At 38.6% G+C, this 19,773-nt stretch overlaps 1 protein-coding gene across 3 annotated transcripts in view; it reads left to right on the top strand.

The window, feature by feature from the left end:
- clstn2a (calsyntenin 2a) overlaps window positions 1-19,773 on the top strand; it is a 157,617-nt gene that overhangs the window by 66,578 nt on the left and 71,266 nt on the right. For all 3 annotated transcript variants that reach the window (XM_044219519.1, XM_044219521.1, XM_044219522.1), the window contains one exon: window positions 9,719-9,841. In XM_044219519.1, coding sequence (XP_044075454.1) covers window positions 9,719-9,841 — 123 coding nt within the window. The remainder of the gene's footprint in view (window positions 1-9,718; window positions 9,842-19,773) is intronic.

Consider the following 19,773-nt stretch of genomic DNA (forward strand, 5'->3'; position numbering starts at 1 on the left):
TGTCAAGGTATTCATCTATACAGATCTTTAATCTGCCTCCTGAGCTGATGCCCTCGCTGGATACATATAGTATGCGTAATTGCTGCACAGAGTGTCTTTTCAGATGTAGATGGAGTTAGTGAAGAATGTGAGGTTGTTCTTCTCCCTTCCTTGTTTTTGTTGGTCAGTGAAGAGGACCTCTGGGTTTTCACGGAGTGTCTTCTGCTTGTGTTTCTCCCTAGCTGTTCCACTCTTTCATTTAGCAGGGTACTGAATCTCCTTGCTCTGTACTCTGAGAGCTGTGCTGTGCTGCCTGCTGGCGACGACTTCAAGGGGAGCTAGGCTAACACTTTATTTTGTAAGCTTTTCTAGCCTACAAACACTGGCAAAAACCTTAACTGCACAGTTTACCAGATATATTAATGTTACCAATAACGATTCTTTAATTTTTATTCTTGTCTTGATAAAGTACCTCTTCTGTTAGCTTCTTCAGTGTAGTTTCTCCTTTGGAATGTTGGGAACAGTAACAGGTAGTAGTTAACAGTTGCTAGCTAGCTTGACAGTTATCCAGTTGTTTTGGATATATCTAAAGATGATATTTCCTCTTCTGTTCTTATTGATTAATGTGGTTACCTCTTCTTTCTGAAGATTATTTGAAGGTTATTTTGCAAAATGTCCTACTTTTTTAGGTCCAAGTTTGAGATGTATTCAGGAATTCATCTTTTGATGCAGCTACTCCTCTCTCTATATATATGTATTTCTCTCTCTTCTTTCAGCAGTACGTAAATCTGTTTTTTTTAACTCTCACTCACTTCACCATGTGATATTCTATTTGTTCTCAATAGGTTTTGTCCGTCTATTCTACGAACTCATTCTTGCACTTGCACGCTCTGTCCTCAGACATACCCAAATAACTCACAACTCTAAACTGCAGTTGTTTTTCTTATATGCCTATAGACATTGCACTATGTGCAAAATATTTGATGCCAATTAAACACAGTGGCTTTGTTTCCCTCCTCAGTTTGTTTAGATGCAGTCAGCACCAGGCTGGGGAAAGGAAAAGGAGGGAGTTGTATGTCGCAGAGCAATTATGGCACATCTGTATCTCATATATTGTTGTTCAGATAGGAGAGCAACCTCCGAATTGTCTTGATGGGATTGTGGGCAAACCCAAATTAAATCAAAATCTCTGTAAACTAATCGCCTTCACAACGGGGGGGGGGTTATGGCTCGTGGTTGGTGGAGAGTTTATGGCCCCTTTAATGAGTTGTTTAAAAAAAACACTAAAAAACAACAGCACTGCCTGCAAATCTGCATAACTGTAAAAGGAGCGAGGGTCATGGGAGAGAGTGAGTGGGAAGAACAAGAACTAATGTTCTGAAAATGACCCACTGGCCAGCTCCAACCTAGTTCTGCTTAAAGTGCAGGACTTGTATACAGCAGTCAATATGCCTAATTGCACTGTACTTGCTAATTGCATCCTACACTTCAACAATGGGACTGTAAAAGTCAGAGTGGATGCTCGTAGTACTTATGGACATAGTGTAATGATTTTGTCCCTCTCCTCCCTTGGGTGTTGGAGTTTCTAATGCCTAATCTACTGCTGATGTAGTTGGTTCCCTTCTCGGTCATTACTGGAAATGAAAAATTAAGTTAAATTAAATTCATTTAACTGTTGTGTTACTGTATATGTCAGTGTTTCTCTTTGCCGGTGCCTGAAACCCACAGATGAATGGTCTCTGAATTGTTTAATTTACATATGGACTAAATACTGTATTTTGTAAGCAAGTCGTCCCTCCAGTTAGGAATGGTTTCTAGCCCCTTAAACAAAGATAAAATCAATGGCAGTGTCCTAAGAAAAAAAGCAGTAAGGTGAAAAAGTATTAAAACTTGTAAGATATATTGGATTAAAGCTGCATTCATTGATTGAACACTGACATGGGATGACCTTATAAAAGATGTTATGCCAAAAATGTAAGCAAACAATTTACACATCCAGCAGACAAAGAGAAACATTAGCATTCATTTAGAGTCATGTTTCTGGCCACCTGACTAAATTTAGAAAATTATCTGGCTCTTAAGCCACTAAATGCTCAATTAACTATGTTCCCCAGCTAGTCGCTAACTTTTTCTGTGTGCCGCTTGATGCTGGGCAGGTAGCATACAGTGTGTTTATCAGGGCTTTTTTGCTGAAAACATCTGCCTGCTGTGGCTGGAAACAGGGTTGATGAGAGCGGTTAGAGTGGACCAAAACAATAAAGTTGTGGGCCGTAAAACCAAAACAATGAGTTAAAAGATGCTAAAACACTTCTTAGAGCTGAGGGGAACTGCAGATTTTGCAAATTTAGGTGATAATTTTCTTTGGTTTTGCCACTACAAGTGAGCCCTTTCCCATTACACATAGTAATTTGGTACATTGTTAATATAAACTATTGATCTGTGCAGCTTCAAAGAGAGTACCTTACTCCCCTCAAGGAATCATAGTTATCAAATGTCATCTTTGATGGCAGCAAATAAGGTTAAATCAAAAACATACGCGATATTGCCAGTTGTCTTCTATATCAGTAAGAAGGTACAGTTGTGTAATTGCTATAATTGATAGCTAACATCGACATCTTACTGCATGTTGGTTGAATCATTTTTTTCCCCACACACAACGTAAAATTAAAGGTCTGTGCCCCAATGCTGTAAGCGACGGTGACATCTAAAGAGTTATGTTGAGGATATTTTCAGACACACTAATGACTTGGATTTAACTTGTCTGTCATGTCTCCTCATGTGTGTCTGTGTTATAACCACTACACATAATTAACTCCTTCATGGCTTAAATTACTGTCAATTAATGGTAGAAGTTTGATACAATGACATTCACTGTTCACCACTGAAGCAATTATCACCTCCTAACTAAGCTGAATGGCTCTGAATCTGCAGTTTTAATTCTCTGACCGCTTTTACTGTTAAACTAACAGCATCATAAATACTTTCCCACAAGGACACATCATTATAAGAGACAAGTCTAGAATGAGGTGATTTGTTTTAACTGCCTCATTAGAGAAACCAAATATAAAATATATTGTTTAATATTGTAATACTTGTCATGGTGTTGGGAGAATTTTCCTGTTTTCTCGAATGTAGAAAATGAATGTGTAATCCTCTTTGTGAGATAATAAATTATTATATTTTCAGTTCTCTCTCATGCTCTGAATTTCTATAAAATGAACATGCATTCCGTTAACAAGAATTGAATGCAAGTCAGTAGTACTTTGTTCTTGTTCTGTTAATGAAGCTAGAAACAAAGAGAAAGAAGAGAAGGGCATTATTTCTGGGCTGCATGTTTAGACACCAATACTCTCATTCATTTGGAGTGAAATTCATAGGACAAATGTTTAGTACTGATTTTAAAATATCTAATCAGTCTTAACAATTTTACAATTTTTTTTTTTTTTTACTATTTCTTTTACTTTAAAAATCATTCTCTGGCTGATCACTGATCGCCTCATAAGATATCCAACCTGTTGTACTGTTTCTGTTTTTTAAATGATTTTTTTTTTTTTCTGTAATTGGATAGTTCACAGCACAGAGTGATAGGAAAAAAGAGAAGAGAGAGGCTGATGACAATCGACAAATAGACTGCTACCTTGCCTTTTTTCTTGATTTTTGTATGACCTTTTGCACACATTGGATGGTTTTGACAAAAGAGAGAGAGACAAGAAACACAGGGTGAATAAGTAAAATCACATATGACAAACATCCCCACATAGTACACATCAGTAGTATACCCAAGTTCTTACCCAAAACTTGGATTGGAAAGCTACAGTGATAACAGACTGGTATGATTCTCCTTCCTGGGTCTTCCCCAGTTCAATTCTTTTCTGCTAACGAGGAAGGATTTTATTTATGGGGTGTCATCGTCTCATCACCATTATGTGTCTCGAAACCCTGTCCTAAATCATAATTTTGGAGGCCTCTGCAAGATCTTTCCATACATGAGAAATGGAGCCCCCTAGGATCTGTGCTATTGTTTGATGATGTATGATCTCAGGCATGTAATGTATCCAATTGGAATTCAATTTAATATTTTAATAGGAAAATAAATTGAAGGATCTGTGAGGTCCTATAGACAGCAGCCTATTTTTCATACAGGAAGTGCTAGCTGCCTGGCCTCTCTTCTACCCTCTATAGCCCCACTTTCCTCGCTGACTCCTTTCCCCTATTATCTCTCCCTCCTCACCCCACCCATCCTACTCACCCCACCGCCTCCATTTCTTATCTTCCCTTCTCTGTTACTCTCTTCTCTTGGTTAACCCTTTTGTTCTCCCTTCTTTAATTAACTTTAGTCAGATTCTTTCACATTTCACGTCATGTCCTCTGTTTCCACATTCTGCTAATACAGTATATCCATCTTTATGGTCAACTGTTGTCCCTGGTGTTGAGAAATGGAGCCTTACAGGTCCACAGTCATACACATTGTGTCAACAAGTCACCCATTAATGCAGAGCTGGATCTTTCTGAGGCCACTGTATAATTCTGCGTCCCTCAGGCCTTGTGTGTTGGTGCATGTGCACGTACTGTAGGGGTGTGTGTGTGTGTGTGTGTGTGTGTGTGGTCAGCCAAGTAAATGTTCACTGTAGATTTGCACATACTCGGTCTGCTCCCTCAACTTTCAATAGCACTGAGGTTCCGTCATTATTCTGTTGTATTACTGAAATGTCGATATCCCATAGGATTGTTTTTTCCCTTACTTTTCTGTTACTGATCCACTCCATTTCTTGCATCCTCCTCTCTCATATTCTTATCATGTATGTAGTATACATTATTTCACTTTCCCCTCCTGGTGCCTGGTGGTGCTGTTATCCTGGTGAGGGATATGTATGATTTACACTGCATTAGAGAACCTCTAAACTCTGTATGGATTTGTGCCTCATGTAATGCATGAAAAGCAGAGAGGTTTTCTACCACGTTGTACAGGTTTCTCTGTGCAGATTACCAACTGTTTTAGGCCAGCTTGGTCAATGGATGTATTATCTTTTTATGAGTCAATTTTCTAGATATTCCTGGTTGTTCCAAAGTGTAGCGTTAAGTCTAAAGGAGACCCCTCAGCGTTGGCGTGCCATGTCTGAGAAAAGACTTTCAGAATCTGTAACATCTTTAAAATCTCTTCTCAAAACTTCAGGATTTGATGTGATGTCCTCTTTATCTATCCCTTTTCTTTTTGATCCTTTTCTACCTCTTCTTATTATCCCTTGTTTTCAAAGTTTCTTCTTTGTCTTTTTCTCTTCCTTTTCTTCTCCTCATCTCATTATTATTACTTGTTAATGGTGGTGTTGTTATCTATGCCTTGGTATTTTACCTTACAGTCTATGTAAGGATTACTCTATTCCACTACAACATCATTGTAATCAAATTATTTGACATGACTTAAATTGATCAATACATAACACAGTAATGCAATGTCTCTTAGAATATGATCTGGGACCCAAATTAAATATAGATTATCAACCGGTTGTGTCCCTACAGTAATATGTTTTTATGAGCCTCAGTCCCAGGGGAAGACACTAACAGATATTTTGATTTCAAAACGAGTATGGACAATTATTATATATTGACAATCTCCTGCAGTAATGTTATTTACAGGAAAGCACTATCTTGTTCCTGGATTTCTGTGTTCATATTACTGTCATATCAGATTTTATCCAGTGCTATACTAGATCCACTTTTAGACTGTTTCTTCTACTAAGTGAATTAGTCCTCCATAATGTGCAGTCTGATGCTGTAATGGCTGCAGACGTTCCTTAGGAAATTGCCAAAGACGCCAAAGTGTCATGCAGTCAATGACACTTATAACATTATTAAGGGAGGAACCACGTGCTACAACTAGGGTTGGGCCGATGAACGATAGCTGATAGCCATCGACCACTGGCTCCCCTGCGAGTAAAATCTTGTTGCTGAAAGTGCAATGAAAGCTTTGTGAGTAAAAAGTTAATAAGCGTAGTTTATCACTATGACTAGTATTTAAAATATTTTTTTAATCATATGATCTGCTTAATGAGGTAACTTAAGCATAGTGTTAACCGTTCCTGCTGCGGCTTTTGGACTGTGGTCGGGAAGCACAGGGAAGACTTTGTTTTCCTCCAGGGCTGAAGTTGACAACTTCACTGCTAACCTTTCCCTCTGCTTCGATCACCAACACACCTGTTCTGCACTGAGTACATTCACCGTCACTCTCTCTCGCTTGCTCACACACTCACCATGCACTGCCCTCTTCCTTAAAGGAGCCACGCTACATGTTTTTTATTAGCCATGCTAGCGCCATGGCTCTATAGATGGCAGTGTCTGTCTGGTGGCTGCTCAGTCCACCACTTTGGTCCTGACTGAAATATCTCAATAACTATCACTTGGATGGCCATGTAGATTTTATACAGACATTCATAGTCCAGTCATAGGATAAATCCTAATGACTTTTGGTGATCCGCCGACTTTTCCTCTAGCACCACGAGGAGGTTCACATTTTTTGCTTTTAGTGAAATATCTCAACAGCTATTGGATGGATTGACATGACATTTGGTACAGATATCCATGGTGCCCAGAAGATAAATCCAGATGATTTAGATGATCCCCTGAGTTTTTCTGTAGTGCCACTAGCAGGTCAAAGTTTTCACTTATCCTGTGAAATATGTCACCATCTACTGTATGAAATGGCACAAAATTTGGTACAGATATCCGTGGCTCACAGGCAATGCTACCTAAGGTGATCCCCTGACTTTTCCTCTAGCACCACGATGAGGTTCACATTTATGTTTTTGAGTGAAATGTCTCAGCAACTATTGGATGGATTACCATGACATTTTGTACAGACGTTCATGTCTCCCTCATGATGAATTGTGATAACTTTGGTGATCCCCTGAGTTTTCCATCATTGTCCTTCCATCATCAAATGTTTAATTTGTCCAATATTTTGCTTTAAGACCAAATACCTGCAAAGCTAATGACCATCAGCCTCAGGTGTACTTTTTGTTTAGTGCTAAGTAGCAAATGTTTGCATGCTAACATGCTAAACTGAGATAGTGAACATTTTAAACATTACACCTGCTCAACATCAGCATGTCATTTTGAGTATGTTAGCATGCTGATGTTAGCATTTAGTATAGCCTCAAAGAGCCTCTAGCATGGCTGTAGACTCGTCTTGTTTCAGTTTCAGAGATGATCTTATGGAAAACTGCTGCATGGTATATTTTGTAGCGGGGCTGACTTTGTCAAGGCAGCTGCTCCTTTTTTTTCTCTATGAATGCAAGCTTATCTCAAATTTTTATTTTGTTGCTATTGCTCAGTACAAGGATGTCAAGGATAAATACCTTAAATGCATCACTAATGGCTTTACAGTACTACATGTCATGAAAGCCATTTTGTAAATAGCCCATTTTCATGGTCTGATGTGTGCTCTTTCTACAAAACAGCTCTTATATTAGACTCCCTTTAAAGAGTCACAGCTCTGCTGCCTCAACCACCACCCAATTTGTTTAGGATAAATGTGAGACCTTGAGCCAGAAATTGAACCTGCCATACACGAATAAACTGCGCTAGCTGTGGGCTGCTATTAGACTTAGTGAAGACATCTTCAAATGTAAATGAAATGCTATGTGAGCATTATGGATTAATATGTATTTACACTGGCAAGTGCAAGCACATAGAAATGAAGACTCACTTGAATAATGCCCATATTTATAGTCTGTTATATAGTCACCTCAGTGCCTCGGTCTAATATGGTCTTGGTTTTGAAGAGCCTATTTGTAAGATTGTTTCAGTTCATTTCACGTCTGCTTTTGGGTGAAAAAACACAGAGGAGTAAATCCAAAGAAGGCAGTAAATACTGTGGGTGAAGCTGTACCTACAATACACCATAAAAGTGTGTGCTTATGTGCTGTAATGCACTGATTTTCCACCGTTACAAGTAAAATATTCCAGGTGGAGGTCTGTCTGTCTTTGAGAGATGTTTGAGCATCTTTACATGCTCAAACATCTCTCAAAGACAGACCTCCGCTCTCGTCTCTCCACTTTCCAGCAGAGCAGAGTCATGCTGTTTGCTGCAGTGCTTTCAGTCTCTTGCATGAGATGAGACTGCTAGTATGAATAATGTCTTCCCTTGTGGTTCTCTTTCACTCCCTATAATCCACTCTCTACTTGTCTCAGCAGGGCGAGAGTCCCATCTAGAATGATCAGTAGTCATCAGTCTCTGTCAGTGAATTGAAGGAGTAGAAAGCAAGTGCAAAAAAAATAAGAAATACACAGGCACAATAATTGCATTTAGTTAATGAGATTTCATCTTATCAGTATATTGTGTTGTATGTCTTCAAAACCAATACTGTTACACTTTCCCACTTAATAATAAGTTGCCAAGTTAGATTTCTTCTTTCGTTCACAACATTTTTGTTGCTTTAAACAAACATATTTCCTTTGTATAGGCCTAACAGGTGTTTCTTATTTTTTTACTTTGACCCTGTTCTCTCAACTCTGTGTAGTGAGAAGTGGGGGAGAAAATGGAATAGCAGGACAAAACTACTGAAATTTAGGAACAGTTTCATGCATTTTAAATTGCTGCCAGCTGGACATGTCATCTGCTCAATGGCATGAGACAAAGCGTTCCTCTTCAATGGATTGAAAGGTCAAGTTGACATCGCAGCTCCCTGTAAAGAGTGATACACCAGAGAGAGATATATGTGTGTGTGTGTGTGTGTGTGTAGGCGTGTACACAAAGGTGCACATGCCCATATGGTTGTTCTTACTGGCCTCTATCTACTTGTAAGATCCTGCTGCGAGAAAGTGGAAGGGAGTTTAATTTACAGTGTCAGTAACTATGTATGATGGTGATCTGCGTTAATCTCCAGCTCATCCTCCTGACTTTTCAATCACATTTGCGGTTAAATTCTCCATTTTGTAGAACACTAGCAGAGAGGCAGAAACAGAGAGAGAGGGAGAGAGAGAAAAAGAAGTGATGAGAATGCTCTATAGAAAAGGGTGATGGTGATGGAGGAAGGGTAGAGGTCAAAACACAGAGCTTAACACAGAGTTGGATGTGGTTTCTCTAGTGCATGTCAGTATGTCTGAGATTGCAGCTCATGGATATAATAAGGTTTTAAAGATTTTCTGGGCTGCTGAGACCCTGTTGTTTGCCCATTTAAGTCAATGTATTAGAAGTTTAAAGCTTTACTGCAAAGACTTGGTTCAGTCTTTGACTGTGGTGTCATCATCGAGCACAACTGGCAGTGTAGCCATTGGTGAGGAGACACATGGCTGTCTACAACCTCCCCAGACCAACAGAGTGAGTGTATATGGTGTCTACAAACTGAGAGGGAAGTACTAATGTTAAAGGTTTCTCTTTTATGTATGTAAAGCTATACCAAATGGGTTTTTTTTCACAATGTTCACCCTCTGACTTCCATCAGTCCTCCTGTCATCTGTAAAAACCTTAGAGATCAATCATAAACCATGGGCATGATCACAACATAATGTTTTGAAAAAGTGGAGGTTTCCTTACCTCCTTTTTCTCATTTTCAGTCCTCTTGAAGCGACTCAGCACATTTAGATACAGTTAGAAACAACAAAGCATGTAAATCACAGTAACGATCCTTACAATAAGGCTATAAATTGAAATGTGTATTGAAGTTATAAGCACAGTTACAAAATTGCAAAGGAAGACAGTAACATTTATGGTATTAATCCTCTTGTTCTTTCTCTTCCACAGTCAACAAGCACAAGCCGTGGATAGAGACATCTTACCATGGTGTGATCACAGAGAACATGGACACGGTGCTGTTGGACCCTCCACTGGTAGCTCTAGACAAGGATGCCCCGGTCCCCTATGCTGGTAGGAAAAACAAATACACATTCACACAGAAAAACATATGCTATACAGTATATGCACACAAGTATCCACACACATTTAGAAAGTATAACACACGTACAGTATACAATACACATCCTCCCACACATACATCGTCTCACACACACACACACACACACAGGGGCTGAGACAAGGATGTTTCAGTACTGTGTGCAGGCAACTGTGGCAACTTCACACCACAAGATAAAAACAGATGATCCAACAGTTCTCTGTACTCACTGTTTGTCTTGGAGACTGAATTCCATTTATCACCCTTAAACAAATGGTTTTCTCTTTTTTTTTTTTTAAGAGCACTTTCTTCTCATTATTGTATAGAATTTCTCAAAAACTCACAGGACAAAGGGCTTGCAAAAACCTAAACAAGTATTTGTTCCTATAGGGGACTGGATATCAGTATGTTTGTTTACACTGCAAATAGATATAGTGAACTGTATCTGTAACTGAACTCTAATCTGGTTGCTGCACCACCAATATATGATTAAATTTAAACCTTCTTAAAAATATCACAATACATGAACGTCAACACCTTTCTAATTTGCTGTTCTTTTATAAAAAAAAGTTTTGGCCAGGGTTTTTAAATTCACAATAGCAGGGATTTTGAGTTGGATGGAGGAAAGACAGCTGACTGTTTCAAGCTTGCTGAGGTTTATGAAAATACATTTATTTTCATAATCTTGTCAGGTTTCGAGTTTAGATACATCTTCTTCACTCCCCCTGACAGGGATCTATTCACCGCTTCTGCTAATTGAAGCCATGTGTCATCCTTTTTCTTGCTGCTGAATTGCTCCATTTAACATGACCAAAAGATTGTTCTCAAAAGTGGAAGAATATAAGATCTTTTCCTGAGCCGTGTCAGCTTTTCATGATGACAATGTACATTTTCTAGTCTAAATCTTAATGTGACATTGTCTATTACATCAAACAGTTACAAATCAGTTTTAATTCACAATATTTTGCACAACACAAGAAGCAAGACCACTTGTTTATATTTTCACAACAACACCTATCTAGGATTTCAAGTGTGTGTATGTCCTTTCATTAGAATTTACTCTACAACATTTAGAATATAGTATATTGTGATTCTCAGCTCCAGTTCATTTTAAATTAAGGTTTATTTATTTTTATTCAGATTTTGTTATTTTGCTATGTGCAACCCAGCCTAAGTATCATACATTTCTATGATGTAGCACTTGGTTTTTGTTTTGGTCCTAGCCACAGTACCATTCATTTATTCATGTTCTGACTTCATAAATTAATCTCAAAATCTTTATTACTCTTTAGAAATTTATTATATATTGTCATAAGGTACATAACAAAACAGAGGGCCTGGACCTGGAGATGTCCCCCTTAGCAGTATATAATGGTAGTATTAGATTTATAGATGCTCTGCATTTACTGAAAGTTTGGTTACTGAGAACTCACTGTAGCTTTTGGAGAAAAGGTTCCCACAGCCTTGTAGGCCAGTAAAAAGCCCTTGAGTAGTCCATGACAAGTCTAGGACAATACTTGTTCTTTTTAACTTTTTATTGCTTCTTATGTTCGAGAGACAGCCCATAATGGTTTTCATTAAACCGGGTGCTGGGAGTGTAGTGCTGACTGAAAGTTGCCTGGTTGAGTTACAGAACAGGTACACATGTAATAATGACAGCATGATATCATTATAAAGCTCATCTCCAGATGATTGTTTCAGGTGCTGATTATGTTGTCTAACAAGAGCTGAAATCAGACAGTCATCATGCAGGTACAGCAGTGCTGACAGTGACAGGAAGGAGACAGAGAGAGTTGTTATAATTGGACAAAGTATTCTGAGACTCAAAGGCAAACGAAGAGGCTTTTTGGCAGCTAACGCTTAACAGCTCATTATGGCGAAATGGCTCCTATTAATCCCAGCTCTGACAACCATGGAAAACTTATACTCAGCTATTTTTCTCCCTCTGTTTTCCTTTTTTGTGTGTGTTTTTGTTCCATTGGCACAGCCATACTTTTGTGTGTTTCAATGTGAACGTGTGAGCTGTTCTGTAAATAATGGGAAAATACAGCTGACCTTGAAGAGTGTGAAACAGCCTGGATCCATGTTAAAGGCTCTTTTGTTCTGCATTGTAACCCAAATACTGTGGCATATGTAGTTGTACTCTATATGAGGGTTTAATTATCCTTTGGAAGAGTTTCAGAAGATGAGAAAAGAAAAAAAAGCAAAATCTCACAAAACTGGAGATGCTGAAGATATTCCTCACAGACATTGTTCCTCTTCAATAAAGCAGCACTGCCTTACAGTAATTTACAGTACATAGCTTTCTCTAGTAGCCAATTCCTTGGCGCAGTGAAGGTTTAATGACACTGCAACGAGCAGCCAGACAAAAGAGGAAATTCATTTTGATTGTTTTTGTCCATGATTAACACTTGGTTTGTTGACTTGAGAAGGTCAAGCCGGGTGAAATATCGCCCGAGAGTTAAAAGCAGAGCTGTGCGCTGGCTGCTGACTGGTGATATTTCTCTTCTTGTTTTTCATTGCATGCCGTCTAATGAATGAAACCCATACAATCGCTACCAAGGAGACTCTGAAAAAAATGGCCATCAAAAGAGCAGCTCTGTCCCAATTTATCTCCCTTAGCAATTGTCTACTGCTACAGCGCTCTCTGTTTTGCACAGACTCACACATACCCCCCTCCTCTTCTTGGAGTCTAACTATTCTCTCAAATCTTTATCTCAATCTGTGGCCCTGTTTGTGTCTTTCTCTCCACCTAGTGACACATTCCTTCTTTTTCACTCCAACTGTCCTCTCCTCTTCTCTATCTCGACACTTTGCTCCTAGCGAGCCCATATACAGGCAGTCACTTATGCACTACAGACACTTTCATCAATCCTGGTTTTGTTTTACTACAGAAAGGAATAGGCTGTCCTTCTGGCTCCACATTAATTGCAGTGTGGGAACACAGACCAGGATTGTTAAGTACTTGCCTATTTTCTCCCCTCTTGTACTTTTCTCTCGTCATCCATTATTCCCTCTCCCATCCACTGGTCTTCCATCACAAGTGCTTCTCCTCTAAATGCCTCATACATTCCCTCATCTTCACTTCTTTCTCCACCTCACCTTTTTATCTAGATATTCTTTTTCTCTTTTCCTTCCTGTCTCTCGTTTTGTCCTGCCCTCTCCTGCGGTACCACATTTCACTTTGATGTAAACTACCCACAGTGGGCCTAACTTGAACATTATACGCTGAGACAGGCATCCTGGAGATAAATTGTTATTGCTGTATACCATGATGGCATCCTCTATCCTCTGCGCCCCCTAAACATCTCCCTTAGAGCAAAGGTGTGTGGGTCGAGGAGTATGTGCTGATCGAGCGTTCTCAATCAAATTAGCATGAGGAATGGTGGCAGTGGACTCTAGGGTGCTGCGAGGCAGGCAGGCAGTTTAATTTGCTTATTCTTTATCTCAAGGCCACAGTCAACAGGCACGGATTCTCCCCATTCATCATGGTACCAGAATAATGTGCTGTGCTACATTGTTTCCTCTGCAGAACTCACACAGGGTGAAGGAACAAAAGTAGTTGGACAATTGGAGGGAAAGGGAGAATGGATAGCTGAGGAAATAAATGGAGGACACAGATGGACAATGAAAATGAGAGAGAGGGTCATCACCAGCAGCTGCCACGAAAAAAACATGTTTGATTATTCCCATTGGTTGGTTTAGGTTGTGAATGTGTTTGTGAAAACTATAATTCTCAGCATGTATTAAAGTCCAGAGTTACGTTGTTTTTAATGTTCTTCAACTTGAGTGTGGGCCTGAATGTTTTGTTGATACTTTGATGTGTACTTTCTAGCTTATCATTATCAGAATTATCATTATTTTTTTCTCCTAATAATTAATGGATTCTTTATCTTCAGTAGCTGTATTGTGTATTAAGTCCACCATCGGTCCAGTAACACCTTATTTACACAGGCTGCAAAGTGAAGCAGTACTTCACAACGCAGCAGCAGCTTCAGTGCTCACTCAGTGTCTTCATTGGATGTGTTCAGCCACAGTACTGCTGTGGGCTCAGACCTGTTTTGATTGCTCTCGCAGCCCAATACACAATCACTGCTGTTCTATGTGTAAGATAAGACGCTAGATAGCCTAAAAAGAGTTTAGGTTGCAGTTATACACTTAAAGTGAGAGCCACTATGTGGCCAGTGTAGACAGCTGTATTGGTTACAATTTAAGAGTATCTGTGGCTCTGATGGCTATAAGGCAAATCTTGAGACAGCCTGTTAGTTCAACTCACATTTTGGGCTGTAACTCTTCAAATTTTTTGTACTGTTTATCAATAAACTTCCTTGGGTCAATAGTGTGGTAAATTTCAGGCAATTTTTTCAACCAATCTTTACCATATATAAAAGGAAGCATGTTTGAGATGCATTTATTATGTTTAAATCTCGTTCAGACCGACTTTACCGACTTTACCCCAGTCGCAGGGTCGTCTGGCAAAGAAGTTGAACCAGGCTTAACTTTTTCCACAATGCAACGCCATCTGGCAAGGAGCTGTGTTGGCCAATCAAATACATGCAAGCACACATTCCTAGTGGATTACTTTGTGATGTCAAAGGTGTATTTCTACTGTTAACCTTGGGATAATCACAATGAATGATAAAATGGTTGCTGCCGTGATAACTTTCCAGAGTTATAAAATAATTTCTCGGAGTATTATAAACTGATGTGAATGGTTTGGCGTCTGATAAGCCGTCAAATTCACAGATCTGTTATTCAAAGTCATGTCTTGCTGGTACCTTAAGCAACACGCCCCCACCAATGCATGCCCGTTGTATTGTTTTGAATGCGGGTCTGTTCTCAGTCTGAATGCCTGCTTATTAAGAGATTTTGATACAACACTCTAGCTGGACATACAGTACATATCTGATGGTGAAAACACAAAAGTAGTAACGGATCTATTTCTCTGCATTGCTTGCTCTGATTATGATGAACATTTCTTAGTAGAAATGTCCATCTGTTGCCAGCATCAGGCCAAAGTTGAGATTTTGGTCTTGAAGACTCTCACATATCTGAGAAGTCTAACAAATATAGTCTGATCAAGTAAAATCAGCCACTACTAATGTTACTACGAAGTACTAATGTTAAAGGTTTCTCTTTTATGTATGTAAAGCTATACCAAATGTTTTTTTTTTCACAATGTTCACCCTCTGACTTCCATCAGTCCTCCTGTCATCTGTAAAAACCTTAGAGATCAATCATAAACCATGGGCATGATCACAACATAATGAATTGAAAAAGAGGTGGTTTCCTTACCTCCTTTCAGTCAATCTTTGGCCGCTGTTTTGAAGATGCTAACATATATTCCAAATTACATAGTTTTCCACTGTGGAAAGTTTCTTCTATTTTCACAGTTACTTTTTTGAAAAAAAACAAACAAAGAAAAAACAGACATAATTTATATTTTTGCCAATGCCAAATGCCCAGCAAATGCCCAGCACACAGTCAAAATCCATTTATTTCTTGTAGTTTGCTATGGAAAACATAGGACTTATTATCATAAGTTCAAAGTGATGAGCAGGATTTTTTTTAATGAAAAGCATGCTATTTGAATGATGTGAGCATGCATTATTTACAATTCCTGACTTGTTGCAAGGATGGATGGTTGAATAATTGTGAAAAGTTTAATATTTCTGCAGTTCTGTCAGGAACAATCACATCATTTTTTGCCAGTTGTTGCAAATTTAGACACAAACAGGAAGTGGTCCACAGCTCTCCAATGCTTTCTCTAGTCATAATTAAAACTGCTAGGTGGATCAACAAGTTCTCATCACTGCCTAATGATCTTTTGCTTACAGCTGTATTGTCTTTTCCCTTTGTCCAGAAACAATGCTACCATGACAAACAGCCTTTGATGTGCTGTACATGTGTACCCCCAAAATATTTTCCATCTGCTCAGAAACAGCAGGATAGCAAAGACAGGACATTTATAGGAGAATGGAAAATGGGAGTAAATAAAGAAGAGAACCTAATTGCATGATTGCATTAAAGTACAACTTTACCATTTTGACTGTGTTGCTGTTAAGCGTCTTCACATAATGACAATAGTCAATCTCACTTTTCCAAATCCCAATCTACAGTACCTACAGTGACTACCTGAAAGTGAAACTGCACCAAGGTGACAAAAGCAGAGGTGCTAATTAAACTGTAGGGCCCAACAAAGCAGGAGCTGTGACACACTTCAAAGGTGGTGAGGCAAAATAGAAGCAGAACAAGGAGGGAGACAAAAAATGTTAGAAAAAGGGAGCTGGGGAGATGAAAGAGAGAAACAAAGGTAGACCCAGGAAATAGGGATATGCTGTGTGTGTGTGTGTGTGTGAGAGAAAAAGAGAGACAGTGGGGGAATAGAAAGAGATAACGTGATGGATCATCAAAGGATAAGCAAGAATATTGAAGGGACTGTCTGATCAAACCACGCAGGTGTCTGCCTGTCTGCCCCGAGGAGAAGAGGAACATATCACTTTGCCTGCCTCTCTAATTCTTTCTCTTTCTCCCTTGCTCTGTCCCCTTTGCCTTTTGTGTAGCTGTTAAATTTCTGCAGCGGGTGCATAGTTGTGAGGTAATAGTGAGGCAGGTCTGCAACATGAAACAGATGCAGAACATCAAAGATTCTGTATGCTCATGGCACCCCGGTAGCTCACCTGGTAGAGCGCGCGCCCCATGTGCCAAGGCTGAGTCCTTACCGCATATCATCCCCTCTCTCTCTCCCCCTTTCCTGTCCATCATTGGCTGCACTATCCAATAAAGGCAAAAAAGCCCAAAATAATAACAATAAATAAAAAAAGATTCTGCTCTTTGTAGAGGGATGACACCTACCTGCAAGCCAGATTTCTCTCTGCTGCAACCAGCATTAGCAGACCTGCATGAACATCTTATTTTATTTTGTCAGTATCTTGTCTGTTAACCCCTAAATAAAGTAATAACATCACATTATAACATTAAAGTACTAACTGATATTTTTATATTAGCAATGGCTCAAATGACTATGTGTACTGTGAACGGTCCCACAAGGAATTATCACATGACTCTGCAGTTCCCCTCAGCTTTACAGAGCTCCTTGTTTTGCTCTCCTGGCGTGCAACCTAACTTTTTTGGTTCAATCTTAAGGCTTTCATCAACCACGTTTCCAGCTGTAACAGAAAGCTGTTTTACCGATGTTCCGCTGATATACCGGTGCATCCCCAGAACATAGTTGAGCATTTAGATGCTAAAGAGCCAGATATGTCTCTTAGATGTTGGTGGAGACCAAAACAGAACTAAAAGAAGAGTGAATATTGTTATATTGTTATAACATATTAAGAGTGAAATTTGTTGGGTAGCTACGAACACAACTCTAAATGAAAGCTAATTTTGCTCTGTGTCTGCTGGATATGTAAATAGGCAAGTAACACATTTGCCGTAACAACTTTAAAATGATAATATATCAATGTTGTGTTTAAAGTTTATTCTGCTGCCCCCAAGTGGTAAAAAAAAAACCTCAGTTGTGACCGCTTTAACCAGTGATTATAATGTTATGCCTGCAATATTTTTAACTTAAAATATCTTAATTATATAAAGATAATAAGATGTGATAACTAAGATGGGGTAACGTAAGTCAATCAAACTTTTACCATTTTATAAAATGGTACCAGTTTATAATTGGTATAGTCAGTATTAGTAATACGCCTCTTATATAGATTGGAATAATATTACCTTATGCTATAATATGCTTCATTATACTACATGATTATGCTCTGTGTTTGTGTGTGTAATACCTACCTACAATGTTATAGACATATCCACATATCCACTGTGGTTTTGGAGTTGTAGTACAGTTTTTTCTATGCTAGCTGTTCTCCTCATGCTGTATCTTTCTCCATATCTTTTTTTTTTTTTCTATTCAGAGCAGGAGACTGGCTCTTAGTGAGTGTGTGTATTGATATCTCCTCCTTGCCTTAGGACATGAGGTTCAGTGCAACGCCTCCACTCCCATCACTCTACGTTGCTCCCAGCAGGACAGATACATTCCCCTTTTTTCTCCCTCTCAGACCTCTCAATCCTTTTTCTGGTTTCCCCTCTCCTTCTCCCTCACTGTCTCTGTCGCTTGCTCTTTTTCTCACTTCTCCTTCATCACAGTAGATCCTCATTTAAACTTCATATTCTTTGTCATATTTTTCTTGTGCCTGAAACAATGACATCATCTTATTACAAACCAGAGAATATCATCTTTGTCACATTTTATTGGTTCTGCTCTCACTTGACCTTGTATCTGACCTGCACATTTGCCCCCATGATAGTTAGCTTGCCAGTCACTCTCCCTGCAGAGCCTATTGTTTATACATGAAGTGCTTTAAAAACCTTCAAAACTGTATTTTGATCAAATCATTGTAGAGGCAGTAACATTTTACTTTTAAAATGTTATATTAAATTATTAAATTTCCTAAAATGAAATGTCAAAGTACAGCAAATGTACCTCAGAACTGAATATAATTAAAGGAGAAAACTGTCCTCCATCAATGATTTTTTGCTCCATTAGTTTCTCCAGTGGATTAGCATCTGGTCCTGATATTCATTTAGCTTTTTAAGGTTGATGTTGACAAAATTAGCCAATTATAAGAGTGGGAGTTTATTATGGGACAGTGCAGCAAAAATGAAGAAGCACAGGGGAATAATATAATGAATAATACCTACATAATGATTGCCTTTGTTTTAGCTGCTGCAGTTAATGCAGTTGTTATTATTAATTGATGATTCAGGTAAATGGAATTATCACAAGTCTTATTAGCATGTGGTTGACAATGTTTAAATGTAGCCTAGGATATTATAACTCTGTAACTAGAAGCAGAAGGGGTATACAGATTAACTAATACATGTTGAAGAAAAAAGATACGTCTGTCCATCCGATCTTTTGAATCATGAACAAGGAAAAATGTCAAATCCTATCAAGCCTGAGCTGAAATAATATAAAATCACATCTGAATTAAATTGTATCGGACCAGCTTTGAATCACAGTGTATCTTATCTTTGAAAATATATCCTGGATCATTTATGTATTGGATCATGGACCATTGTATCTAGATACACAGAGAGATACACATTCCTAGAAATATATGCAGCATCCAAGTTCATTAAATGTTTGTGTTCACTCAATATTATGAGAGCGGTTACATCGTGTTATGAAAAGTCCTAATTATAAAGCCAATTTATTGAAAGACAAAAGAAATGGAAAGACACTTTTTATTACTGACTAACAATTTGTGGTCTTATGGCCCAGTCTCCACAACACACCTGCCCCTTGGCCTACAGATGTTTGTTTGTCTGAGTGTGTGTGTGTATGTATGTAGACTGCTTCTATAAATGTTTATAGCCTTCTGTTGTCAACAGGATATAATAGATTACACTAACTCCATCCCCTTTAGAACCCTGTGTTCGACTGTACAATCAGTCTCACACTGGGTAATTTAAGGTAATCTTCCTTTTATATTCAATTAATTGCTTAAGACAGATTTAGCATATGACCTTTATTGAGTTTGTTACTATGTCATCTTGTATTTTGCATAATTGAGTTGTGCTACTCTAAAGTGAGGCTGATTGCATCTTTGTCTTCTTTCAGTGAAACTACAGTATAAGTAACAAGACAATTTAAATAGAGAGAGGAAGGATTTTCTCATAAATTGCACATATCTACTTTTTTACCACAATAGATACCTGTGATCATCCAGCAGAATGTTTCACGATCTGAGGACCCTATCCAAAATAAGTTGCATCTGAAAAAAAATGTCATAAGAAAATAAGCCATTACCAGTTTCTGAAAAGACACACTAACAATTTGGTAACGCACGTTTTCTGACACACTGACAAACAAGGAAACCCATTTATATGATGGGAA

The sequence above is a fragment of the Siniperca chuatsi genome, linkage group LG13 (assembly GCF_020085105.1).
Source record: "Siniperca chuatsi isolate FFG_IHB_CAS linkage group LG13, ASM2008510v1, whole genome shotgun sequence".
In the NCBI taxonomy this organism is placed as follows: Eukaryota; Metazoa; Chordata; class Actinopteri; order Centrarchiformes; family Sinipercidae; genus Siniperca; species Siniperca chuatsi.